Source organism: Cyanistes caeruleus, chromosome 1 (genome assembly GCF_971803275.1).
Source record: "Cyanistes caeruleus chromosome 1, bCyaCae1.hap1.1, whole genome shotgun sequence".
Lineage (NCBI taxonomy): Eukaryota > Metazoa > Chordata > Aves > Passeriformes > Paridae > Cyanistes > Cyanistes caeruleus.
This window is the reverse complement of record NC_141701.1, coordinates 45252196-45266117: the sequence shown is the minus strand read 5'-3', so window position 1 is coordinate 45266117 and position 13922 is coordinate 45252196. Positions and strand designations below refer to the sequence as shown.

The 13922-nt window shown below is 39.4% G+C and overlaps 1 protein-coding gene across 7 annotated transcripts in view; it reads right to left on the bottom strand.

Moving 5' to 3' along the window:
- The window catches only part of CDH2 (cadherin 2), a 115197-nt gene that overhangs the window by 98759 nt on the left and 2516 nt on the right, over positions 1-13922 (bottom strand). For 6 of the 7 annotated variants that reach the window (XM_086889671.1, XM_086889677.1, XM_086889686.1 and 3 more), the window contains one exon: positions 4422-4533. In XM_086889671.1, coding sequence (XP_086745797.1) covers positions 4422-4533 — 112 coding nt within the window. Of the gene's footprint in view, positions 1-4421; positions 4534-11310; positions 11401-13922 lie in introns of those variants that run through there. The other variant, XM_086889705.1, reaches the window with a different exon arrangement.

Below are 13922 nucleotides of genomic sequence, written 5' to 3'. Positions count from 1 at the left end.
ATTGCTTCACCAGTTTTCCACATACTGGGACAACTATGTAACAACTGAATATGTAGTTGCCTCACATGCCCTCAGGCACAAAAGGAAAAAATTAGTAGATGCTGTCATAATGTCCTAGACATATGAATGAACAAAGCCATTATGAATTATTCTTAAATGCAATGGGAACAAGTCCCATCCTCCATCAAAAACAAGCACCACCTGAACACAGGATGAAAAAAAAAACTCTTCAAAAAACATACAGTATAGTGTAGTGCAAGGAAATGTCATATAATAGTGTTCTAAAGTGAAATATCCTACGTTACTGTAACAACTAGAATGCAGAGACCAACAAGTCATATGATAACTAATTATTTAAGTTTTGATAAGACGTAAGTCAAAGAAATTAAGAGAAGCCTGTACTCCAATGTACTAGACAAAAGCAAATAAACAAGACAGGTAATAAACATAGAGTCATTTTTTTGGGCAGTATTATAAGAAGAAACTTGTCAAGAAAGCATCAAGTTAGGGTCAAATTACTCTGAAGATATCTGAGATGTCCAGAAAGCCTCTGTGCTGGTGGTATCCATTCACAAAACCAAAGAAAACTAAAGCCAACCATGGCTTTTCAACAGATGAAAAGTATGTTTCATCTCTAAAACATACAGAAACTAGTATAAGTATCTACAAGATATTGCAAGGTTATACAGGAGAATATTAGAAGCGCCAAAAACCAAAGAGGACATAATCAAGTGACAGATTACAGAAGACATTTTAAAAGAAGAATTAAGAAGAATTTTTCTAGGAATCAGCAACAAAAAGGACAACTAAGAAGAACCTCCATCCTTTATCAAATATGAGTAGAAACACAGGTACAAAGGATGAGGAAAAGACTGAGGTACTTAGTGCCTTCTTTGCCTCAGTCCAGAAGTAAAAAACCAAATTGTTCTCTGGGTACCCTGTTCCTGAGCTAGAAGCCTGGAACTGGGAGCATAGTAAAGTCCCCTTAACACAAGGTGAAATTTTCAGTGACTTGCTGCATCACTTAGACACACACAAGTCTATGGAGCCAGATGGGATCCACACAAAGGTACTGAAGGAACTAACAGAAGTGCTTAGCAAGCCACTTTCCATCATTTATCAATAGTGCTGGATGACCAGGGAGGTCACTGTTGGCCAGAGGTGAGTAAACTGGATGCACAGCCACAAGAAGCTGGAAGGAGGATGTTGGCCTGACTGGGGCTGGGGAAGGACACGGTGTAGATCACCCTGAGTGCCACCATGCAGCACATACAGGACAAGCAGGAGATCAGGCCCAGCCAGCCTGAGCTCATCAAAGGCAGGTGCTGCTTGACTGATCTGATCTCCTGTGAGGACACTGTGATGTCCACTGTGAGGACATCCTGCTCAGTGGATGACTGGAAGGCTGTAGATGTTGTCCACCCAGACTTCAGAGAAGCCTCTGACACTGATTACCACAGTGTTCTCCTGGAGAAACTGGCTGCTCATGGTCTGGACCGGTGCAGTGTTCACTGGGTAAAAACCCAAAAATTGTCCGGATGGCCAGGCCCAGGGAGTGCTGGTGAATGGAGTCACATCCAGCTGGCAGCCAGACACAGTGGTGTTCCCTGGGGCTCAGAGCTGGGGCCAGTCCTGTTTAATATCTTCACTGATGATTGAGATGAGGGGATTAAGTGCACCTCAGTTGGGCAGGAATGATGATCTGCTGGAGGGCAGGAAAGTGATACTTGGATCAGTGAGCCAAGGCCAATCGTGTGGCCTTATTGTTCTCTACAACTACTGAAAGCAGATTGTAATGAGGTAGGGGCTGGTCATTTTTCCCAGAAACAAGTGATAGGACAAGAGAAAATGGTATCACCTTCCATAGGGAAGGTTTAGATTGGCTATTAGGAAGAATTTCTTCAGCAAAAGCGTTGGCAAGCATGGGAACAGGCTGCCCAGGAAATTGCTGGAGTCACTGTCTCAGGAGGTATTTAAAGGACATGCAGATGTAGTGCTTAAGGACATGGTTTAGTGCTAACTTGGCAGTGCTGGATTAATGGATGGACTTTATGGTTTTAGAGGTTTTTTCCAACTTAAATAATTCCATGCATTTAGATAGGCAAGGCAGCTGAGATCAGAATCAGGCACATGATTATCCCTATGAAGCAAATGTCATGCAACTATACTTAACTTCCAGCATCATCTGAATCTAGTTTAATAACCAGAAAATAGGCTTTTGACAACAATAGTATTTCAAAATGACAGTGTAATTAAATTTAAGTCAAAGCTATGCAATGATGGACTGTATGTTTATGTGTAACCAGCAAATTATATGCTTTTAAGCATGTCAAAATTTTCAAAAGAATTAACCACTGCAGTAATTCAGTTGAGGAAACAGTGGTAGGAAAAAGACTCCCCCAGGTCATTTTTCAACCAGCTGATATGATGTGATACGTACTGTTTGCCTCATACAGTGTTTCAAATTCCTACTTCCCTAAAATGTTATGCATTTTAATACCATTCAAGGACAAACCAACAGTCATGCTTCACTCACTTCTGAGAAGGGAAGGGACTATGGGACTGGGATGAATAATGAGACAGGAAGTCAGTTTGTCATCCTATGTTACTAGTTTGGACTCAGTTAAAGCTGATCAGACATTATCATCAGGTTTGCATGAGCAGTGCCAACAGACAATTAGTACCCAGTCTATTGTGGTTCCTAACTGGTGGGAAAAGAGAAAAACTGCAAGACACAGCCATGATTCCACAGAGAATAAAGAGAACTTTCACAGGACAGGGTAGATCTCCCAACTCGTGTGATCTCCAATTCCAAAAGCAACTGACTGTATGGCAGTTAACCTGTAACAAACATTTGGTAGTTTCAAGGCAGCAACTTTGGAAAGCATTTGGCTGCTGTGCTCTGCGTCCCTGCTTCAGCCCCCTGCCTGTGTCTGTTCATCGCATACCAAGGAATTCTAAGGCTGATGTCTATTACAGGAGTCTACAGGAGAGCCATCTATTAACTCCCATTTGAAGGGAAAGCGAGGAATATTCTCTTTCCTCTTTATTATTTTCTCAATTGGCAGAACATCTACTTCAATACATAAATTTCTAAGCCATCTTTTAATAAAAGAAAAGTCTGTGCTGGTAGAATATACTTTCTTGAAACTGAACAGAGAAAGCTTTAATAACTCAAATTTAAATACACTAAAGCTAATCAATTCATCCTGCGTTCAAGTTTCCATTATACTTCTAAGAAAGTACAAAACAGGTCTGTAAAACATAATTAACGAGAGAATGCTACATACAGCATGTAAAATCAAGACTAAAGCTTTTTACTTCATTTGTTTTGCAGACTCATTAGAATTTTTTTCATTTAAATGTCTCGAACTGTGTAGCCAAATTTATGTGTGAAAGAAACAACAAATTAAATTAAATTAGTCCTTATTTAAGCTGTATTTGAAACAGTCTAAAACTGATGTTCTTAGTTCCACAATTTCCAAATTAGATTTAAAAAATGTTAGCGGTTCAGAAAACAGAACACTGATGCAGATTTTTAAGAAGTGTTGTACTACTGCAAAGTTGTATACCGAAACTTAACTGGCTGGGAAATCTAGGAAACATTGAGGGTACATGCCTCTGGGTCCTACTCTATCCCTGCAAAATAGAGACACAAAAAGAACAGTGTTCCAAATCTGGACAAACCTGGGCATGTGCACTGTCTGCAGGGCATCCCTGGTGGAGGAAAGGGCTTGTGCTCACCGAGCAGGTCATCCCCAGCCTGGGCACCGTGCCATTCGGATGCAGGTAGGTGCCAGGGTGAGAGAGCAGTGCTCTGTCCCTGAGACAGCCCTGGCACTGTCCTGCCTCTCCTGGCACACCTCCTTACAGAGCCTGCAGCGCTGCGGCCACCGACCAGGGGCCCACAGCCAGCCATTCTCTCGTGTTGCTGCCTGTCCCATTACTTGCTTTTCCATAGGTGTCTCCCCTCAGATAGCCACAGAAAAGCAGGAAGGGAACTATCTCTGCATTAACACAAGCTGAGTGTAACTGCAGTTCTTTGATGAGAGGTAAAGAAGAAAGGAAATTTTCTTTACCTCCTCATACATACATGGGCTGCAAGTATAGACTAATGGCATACATATTGTCAGGGGTAGTAAGAAACATCAGTGTGAATGCTGTGCTGAGAATTGGAGGATAACAATGGGAAGTTTTGCAACACTCAGTGTTTTCAAATTACAGTCAGAGGTGCATGTGCTGCCACTTATGACAATAAATTTTCCAAGTCCTATGACAGTGATCAAGAAATAATCACAGAGCAGCTGATGTTCCTTCCTGCTAGAGTCTGTGTCCTATTTAAGGATAAAAATGCTCCAGAGTAACTTATGGTTACAACTAGAAGAAACAAAAAAAGTTCAAAATATGTTTTCTAACAGTACCATTGAGAAGAGGCTGTCCTCCATGTACACTCCTTGACACTACTGCACTGTGAACATCTTCAGGAAATCCAGTCTTGCATGACAGATCTTCACAGGTTGCTTTTATCGGTGCCTGAAACACAAGACAGAATGTCTGTAATACCTGCAGCCCACATTCACCAGAGAAACATTCCAGTTAGCACATTTGCTGCTTTCTTGTACAAGCAGAATCTTTCTTTCTGAACAACTGCAATTAGGACTGCGAGGGCAAAGGGTTAATCTTTCTGATAACTGGAATGGAAGGAACAAATCCCACTTGTCTGGTAAGATCTAAATAATACACCATCTTGATTCTTCTGACAACTGAACATTTCCACTAAACCAGGCATCTAGACTGAAGGGGAATCACAAAGGGAACAAAATATTCCTTCCTCTGAAATAAATGTTGCACAAAACACATCGTCAACTTTTTCACAGCCAGATAACTTGAAAGGGGATCACTTTCAACCACTGGTATAAAATGTTTTTTTAGAGTATTTCTATGTGAGGCTGCACCAGAGCAAGTAAACTAAGACAAAATGTTACATTTGCAGTAACTTAACAGAACTTACATTTGTGTTAGTGTTCAAACAGATACCATATAAAGCCAAATGTTTCCAATGCAATCTCCTATTTCAAAGGGACATTAAGTTAAAAGTAGAGTAGCTCATTAAATTTACACAATGGAAAGCTGAGCCACTGAAACTGTTTGTTCTCTCACTTATTAAAAAAGTTTACCCTCAAATCACATTCTTAAAAGAGCTTCATAAATGCCTTTCTATTAAGAAATGTAATACAGCATTTGGAAACTTGTTTGTTCTGTAGTCTTCCATGTTCAGAAGATACTTCTAGTAGCAAAGCTATTTTCCAGAACAGCTTGTTGCCTATTTGGAAAAAAAACCAAAAAAACAAACAAACCAAAACCAAACATTTCCTGTGGCAAAGGGCTAAGATTTCTTTTCAATGGATTTATTTTGTCTCATTTTAGTACTACACAAGAAAATGGCCCACCTTACATGTGGCTACATGACTGCACATTGGCAAAACCCTCTTCACACTGTACACAGCAGAGAGGTCAGCTCCCATTCTAGCCTGGGCTGAGATATATCCAAGAAATCGTGACAGCCCTGGCACAACCTCAAACACCTCTACACACCAAAAACAGGCCTATCCACACGCATGCCCAGATGTAGTGTATGGTCTTGAACAGCACAAACAACTGTGTGATTATATAATATTTAAATTTGATCAAGACTTAAATTTTCCTGTTTGCTCTCCCAGATGGGCTTCCATCAAGCAGACCCACTCAAGGCCATGTAAGCATGTCTGCGCAGACTTGCAAAATGAACCCTACAGGAAAAAATATAAAAGGGAGGGAAAAAGAGGAGGTGATGGTGTTACACCCATTCACCATAGTAACCTCAGGGAAAGAGAGCATTAAAGCAGAGGTGGGACAAGGGTTTCCTCAGGGAAAAGGGACTAGAAGCATAATCTCTCCACTGACAAACACGGCCAAACTCAGCACGTCAATACTTGCTGGAACAGTTTCATCACTGATACAAGGAGCCATTTGTAACCCATTGCATTGTACTTTACTCCAACAGCATCCTAACTGTGCAGCTCAACACTGACACTAACAAAACCAAAAAAAAATTAAAATTTACAAACTCACAAGTGAATGCACTATCCAGATATGCGCTCAGTAAGAGAATTTGTAATTATCAAGTTGTTGTAACTTAAGATCCACATGGGTATCTCACCTGTGTACAACTGCTTATGCAGTTTAATACGTTTATATGGAGACCCTAAAGAGAAAGCAAATAAAGCAACAGTTTAGCTACCTGGGGACTATGTTCCCTACAAAACTGAAACCAGGATCTGCAGCTATGTGCCAACAGTTATTTACATATTGAGTTTTTAAGATAAAAAAAGATGGCAAATCAAAATAACTAAAATTTCAACCAGCCAGGGTCCCCAGCTTTGGAACTCAAATCACAGGTTTGGTAAGGTTTCCATAATTTGAAAGAAAAATAGTAAGGCTCATTTAAACTACTGCACAAAAGGTGACTTCAAAGTAATGTGGTAGAAAAGGAAATAGAAGTCTTTTCATGGTATCTTTGAAACAAAAAGGTACTGAGTGGGCAGCTGAGGAGATAGCAGGGTTTTTAACAAGACTGCACCGATGCATTTGGGAATCTTTCAGCCTTTCCAGTAATCTATATGTACTAAACAGCTCTTATAAACTGAAACAATGCCCACTGAAACAAAGGCTGGGAAACATGAATAGAGAGCCTTCTTTATTCTTTCATTTGCAGCCATCAGTTTTATCCAGAAACAAAAGACTGTACTCTGCTCTCCAAAAACAGCCCTTTGTAAAGATTGTTTCAGAATAAAAACACAAGGGAAGGAAGAATTCAAATTTTCAGCAATTCTTAATCACCCTGTGTTAAGCATTCTGAATTAAGTAGAAGTTGCAACTTCAGACACACTGGGTCACATCAAGTTCAGCCTAAGAGTACTGCAAGACTTAAACTATTTTAACTCTAAGAAAAGAAGGATGCCGAAATATTTTTATCCCCTTATCTGGGGCAAAAGGCGAAAGCTAGTGAAGATTATGGGACACATTATTATAATTTACAGGATTTCATGTGATTAGTACAATTCCCAAGACATTTTCAAATGTAAGATAATATTACTTGTACATTCATCCATAGAAGGATACTATTTAAAAAAACCCATCTTTGAAGACAGAAAAAGCAATCACCTTAGCTTGTACCCACATAAAATCTACTCAGTGGAGTCACAAAGCTTTGAATAAGCTCAGCACTTGGAAAATTCTCCTCTCAAGTACTCACAGACTTTGCAACAGCAAAATAAAGTTACTCCTAAAAAACTATTTTGCTTTCCTCATCCTTTATGACTTGTTTAGGCATTTTTAACTGCTAAATGAGTGATAAGCATTACCATCTCCAGATGCTAGAGAGATAGTCACACATGGTATCAGATCATGCATATTAACTCAGTACTGTAGATCTCAGACTAAATGCAACAGGAAAACGGCAATTATGAAGCAACATGACGTAAATTAGAAGTCTTCTGTCAAAACTGTTATTCAATCAATTAAAAGAATTCACCATTTTGATATAGTTAGGCAATTAAGCCTGCAGTTTTGACACCATGCTCCTGTTACTTTAGCTTCAGCTCTAGATATGAAATCTGTGGTTTAATTCCAAAGCTGTATACCAGCTCCTTCTAAAAAACAAAAAACAACAAAAAACCCAAGCAAAATACAAAAGAAAACAAACAAACAAATAAAAAAACCAAAAATGCCACAACAACCTGTTTACAACCTCAACTGTATTATTCTAAGGGATTTGCATTTACATATTTTTCTCAATACCACCAGTAAAAAAAAAAAATCTTCCAACAATACAGGCCTCAAAGTTTTGAAAAGGCAAAATTTCTTCACTAGTATTGACAGATCTGGACTCACAACTAATTTCCATTGTTTCTACAAAGTAGATGCATTTAAAATTCCAAATATCTGGGAATACCCATTTAAAGAAACATGTACTTCAAAATGTAATCTCACCACCTCCTCTGTATATGCCAACACCACTGGAGTTCAGTAGTAACCATCAATCTGAAATATCCAAGTCTCTTCTCCTTTGCAACTGCTTCTCTGCATCTACATGTACTACAACACACAATTTCTTAACAGCAATTGTACCAAAATGCACATCAAGTTGTCTTTGGAAGACTGCTTTCTTTTGTAATCATTGTAACTTAGTCCCATAGGAAAAGAAGCCTAGGTAGTAAAACGAGAAACCAAGTGGTATGTATCAAAGAAAATATCATACTGAACAGTATAACTGAGCATAGTACAATTATCAATTTCCAAGTCTAGCCAATTCACAGGACACTACTGTGTTAAGTTCAAAACAATGTCTGACATAATTATATGTATGATGAAGCAAGAACGGGGTATTTGAGCTCTTCCTCCTTAACAGCCAACATTAATTTACAATTACCACAGTAATACTCAACTTAAGCACAGATCACAGAAACATTTGTGACTGTGTTTAAAGACTGGGTGTTTCTTCATTAATTTAAAAGCCAGGATGATACCCAATACTCACTTGCAACTTGGGTTTCAACTCTAGAGATTGTGTTCTGTCCATTTTTAGTTTTGTGTACAGACATTATCTGACACAATGGGATATGCTGTACAAGGTGGTTTTATTTAGTAACGAGTTTCTATTTACTGTCAAAAGGCAGAAAGATACCCTGGATGACAGAAACATCTCAGAAAAGCTTCAGATACTAGAATTCAAAATGTTCAGCAACTCTTTCTGAAATCTCCGACTTGCTACAAACAAAGCTGCCAACAGTTTATACTCTCACAGTACTCAGTACTTCAGCAAATGTAGTCAAGTACAATTTGTTTTCAACCATAGAGTTCAACTAGAGAAAAAGAAAAGTGCCTTTCATTCAAATTGTTCTGGAAGCCAAAAGCTTCCAAAGTGGGTGCCAGGCCACATCCTCCCCAAGGTCATTCAGTTACAGCAGGAAGGGCTTTCGTTATACCACCTTCACTTCTAATCAGCGCTCTACTTCATGAACCACAAGGTTTTAGATCAGAAAATCCAATTTCCTAAACTAATACTTGTAGCTCTCAAGCACCTTCCCCAAAAAAGAGAATCTACAACTTTCATGCTACTATCTGGTTTAAAGTAACTTGCCTTAAACCACCAAAAGTTCACAGAATCATACAATGCCTTGAGTTGGAAGGTATGTAAGTCATTTATTTTCACCCTTCCTGCCCATGGGCAGGGACAACCTTCCCCTATACCTGTGGGGCTTGCTCAAAGCCCCATCCAGCCCAGCCTTGAACACTCCCAAGGATGGGGCATCTACAACTTCCCTGGGTAACTGGTTCCACTGCCTTACCACCCTCCCAGTGAAGAGTAACTAATCTCAACCTACTATTTTTCAGTCTGTAGCCATTCCTACTCATCCTATCTCTATATGCTTATATAAAACGTCTCTCTCCCTGGTCATGTCCAGTCTCTCATCCACCAGCACCACCAAGCCCTGCTCTCCATCTGTTCATCCCCCAGCTTTACAAACCATATTTGCAGCCTATCCTGTCAACCCCTAATGACAGACAATATTCATTTGCTTTATTAAAAATTTAGACAATTATTTATAGACAATTAATTATACAGACCCCACATAGCTCAAAGCCAGGACCCAAGTTCGGACTTTCCCCCTCCCTCAACTAGGAGAGCAGGGGAGTGGCTGCGTCTTCCAAAACACATGGTTCTTCAGAGTAAGTCCCAGCTCAGAGAAGGATATCTTAAAATTTCTGTGTGTCCAAGTTTTAATAATTGTTTTAATAATAGTAACTTTTTAAAAAAATTGGTCCTATATTTGACCACATGTTCTAATGTCTCTACAAGAAATGACCTCTCTCTGATTTGATAATAGCCATTGTATTGCTTGCACTGAACATCTCAGCCAATAAAACTGCTGCTATTCCATACAGGAGGATGCTGCTTTTTTCTGACCTTTGGGGAGGCCTTGCACAGCCTCCTTGAGGGGGATCACAAAATTTTAACTATGTCTTCAGCTGTTGGGTGATAATTATATGCTAATTATAAGGAATGGGAGAGTCCCTAGAGGAGTCTGTTGGTAAAAATATTTTTTAAATATGTCAAGGAGTGCCTAGAGGAGAGGATAAATGCGCCTTTTGGAAACATGGTATTTAATTAAATATACGAATACTGACTAAAACCAAATACTTTAAGTGAAATGCTGAAAAGATTTGGCAGTGAATTACCTTCCATCTTGTAAGCTGCTGATACTGTATCTGTTTTCATAAGCCATTTAAAAATAGAAAGCCTAATTTCCCTTCTTTATTCAGACAGAGCTCCCATGATCTTTCAACAAGAAGTGCAGGATCAAATCAAATGATGAATCATGCACACTTGGATTATATACCTCTCAAGGTGAACAGCAACAAACATGGTCCAACACACAGGTGAAAAAGATCCCACTCAGCTCACTCACAAACTACAAATGCACTTGAGGAAAATCTAGATCTTCCTTAAACTCATTCTGCAATAATGTATGTTTCTTCCCTCTCAGGATTCACCTCACTGCATGTCACTGTTGGCCAACACGTGAGTCTCAGTTCAGGGCTAAGTCAGAAGTGCTCTACCACTGCTCCTGCAATGGATGTCAAGTATTTTTTTTGCCTTCATTACTCTCTACCTAAAGTTTGGACAATGTTCTCAGGCACATGGTGCGGGGATGGTGCTGTCCATGGCCAGGAGCTGGACTCAATGATCATTCCGGGATCATCAGCTTATTCTGGGATCTGTCTCACTGAACCTTACACACAACTGGTGCCACTGGTGGAAGCAGGCTACTCCATAAGGCCACTACCCCTACAACAAAAATTTGAAATAAAAATTCCAGGGAACAATAGAGATTGCACAGCCTTTGGGAATGGACTTATGCTTGTGTGCGAACATCGCTCAAAATAAGTTATGCTCTCATCCTAATGGGAGCAGTGGTAACTACTGAAATTATTCCAAGCTTTCTGAAATTTTTGTTAACCTAAAAAAGCAGTGAGAAACAGAAAGAGAGTTTAACTGGTAAATGATTTCGTTAAGCAGGAAAAGCCATTCAAAAATTTCTGTTCCTTACCACATGACAAGTCCCTTACACAATACTGTCTGTATTGAGTAAAAATAACTTTACTCACAGCTTCCTCAAGCTATTTTTAAACATACACATGCAATTCTGTCACAACGAAATTGTCTCATCTGTTAGTGCTAAGTTATTAAAAGAAGTAATAAATTACATTATTGATATAAAAGCATCAATGAAGCCAAGTAAGATAGAACATGACAGGGTTCTTCCAGTGACGCTTCTGGGAGGTCCTCCAACTTCTAGAAACAGAAAGGAAAATAACAGGAAGTTTTTGAATTACACACTTTTGACTAGATGTAGTTCAATATGATAATTTTGGGCAGTATTTTAAAAGCTGGTATCATAGAACTATGCATTCATCTTTTCAGGACACTGAGCTGCATGTCTAAGTAGCAGTACTACCCAGAAAGAGAGAGAGCAGTAGAAGGCTCTCCAGAAAACACACATGTATCAAAAATACATAGATTGACAACATCAGAATATATGCCTTCTGGTACATAAGCAGAATATGTACTTCTAAGCTTGTTACAATATCTGCCCACATAATTTTGTGTATTAAAAAAATTCCGATTATATCCTGTCAACCTATGACTTAAATTCAAAAAACTCGTTGAATTACACAATCTTATCTGTCCTATAATAGATGTAAAAAGGAGTTTTAAAAAAATTATTTTAACAAATGATACTTAAATAATACATTCAGTTTAACATCCAAAGAAATTCAGCTCTGCAATTATCTGAATTTTTCAGGATGTGCCAGTGGTATCGCTGTCACCTAGACCAGACAGACCCTGCCACATTTAACCTTTCCAGTGGGGTCTTTGAAGACAAAACAAAACCAGAACACAAAGATCAACGTCCAAAAAGCCTGAGGTACTCCACATAACTACCAGGGGTCAGGGGCTTATGAATGTGTTATAAAATGCATTCAATTCACTACATTCAGTGTACTTTGAAAGGAGCTAATGGTGTTAGAGTCTGTTAATGGAGACGTTTCTCAGAGACATCGCAAAATCCCGCTTATACAGACAAAAAACAAGAAATCTAAGACACAGGTATGTTGTGAGAGACAGAAGATTTACCCACAATAGGGGATCTTGCTTTTTTCTGCACAAAACAACACTAATATTCCTCACCCCAATTCTGCCAGAGACTACTGCTGCTAGGGGCAATTACTAGAGGGGTAGAGCTGGCAAGAAATGCCACTGCCGGATTCTCAGCTGAGGCAGCTTAACAGGAGTGTCATTTAGGGTAGTAGCTTTATCACCTGGATACATTCACTAAGACCTGGAATAAGACCAAAATTGCCTGCAGAGGGTAATAACTTACGTCCTCTGTCATCATAATTTGAATTCAAACCAGTCACCTAAGCTGAAAAGGCTCCAAAACTGCTTTATTGTTTACTTGTTTTTGATTAAGGAACAGAAAATATCCATGTAATGATTGAATCAGCTTCTATTAAAAAAAATATTCCCCTTTTGAGCACTTTATTTCTAATTTGTGTTCCAGCTTATTTCTAAGAGCAGTTTCATTCCTGTAAACTCATACTAGCTTTCCCATTCCTCTGTTGGATTGGAATTGTTGTTTTAGGCAGAAAAACAAGATTCACTCCTTTCATCCTCTCTTCTGTCAGGATTTTTTTCATGTAATACTCCCAGACTCATACTGGTACGCTAACCAGCAAAACAGAGTGCAGTTTTCATTCCCTTCTTTCTTGTGCAGGTTACACACTGCCAAAACTCTTAAACTGTATTTCCTGTACATAAACAACATCCACAGATCTGACCTTAAAATCTGGCTCCAGTTACAGTCTTTCAAGTAATTCCATAATGACAGCTTTCCTATACCATTAACGAATAACAAACTGATTAGTAACTCTAGAAAATAAAGGTAGATGCTGTGTTGCAGACACAGGAAAAACTAAGTGAAAATGTTGAACATTTCAGAAGAACCCAATACAAATAACCTCCTACCAAAACTGTAAGGACGGGGGTGGGGGGGGAAGTTAGCACCGCACCTAGTTGTTGAAGGTTCTTGCAGTATGGAAGAAGGGGGGAGAAAAAAAGAGCTCTTAAAATGAAAATGTTGTACAGACAAAGGTCTATAAATCTGATTTCATGCCCAAGTTCCAATTTTGTTACACATTATTAAAAATCAACCCTAAACTGATTTAATGGATACCCAAACAAGGGGGAAATTGGATCCCCCAACCGTAAAGTGCCAGTGACACTGAGTGATACATTAAAGCTACACGGCTAGTTCCTGTCCTTAATTCACAGCCTGTGCTTCAATTTCAAACCTGCTTCGGATAGGGGAAGAAATAAAAAAAAGAAAAAAAAATGGAATAAAAGCTTACTGCAGATTTTGTTCTTTAAAGATTTATTGAGATAGGAAGACTAAACAGAACTGAACACACATACAGTAAACAGCACATAAGGACTTGAAAAAAAAACACACGAAAAAACCAACCCAACACAACAACAGCCGGTAAGTGGCACACACAAGTTTCTGAACAGGGTGTCTGCTATCACATGCAGCCGCTCATGCTCAGCCGGACACTCCCGTGTCACGCCAGCCACCCTGCCTCGCGTCCTCCTAGAACTCAAGGGAAAATCCCCGGCTGCCGTGGAGCAGCGTTCCAGCATCTCGCTCGCCTGGTGCAAGTCATCAACCCCTGAGAGCGCCTCAGAAACTGCCTGAAGGACTCAATTGCCCGGGGACCCCGTGAGGGGACGGGAGTGTCAGACGGAGAAGCGGAGCGGA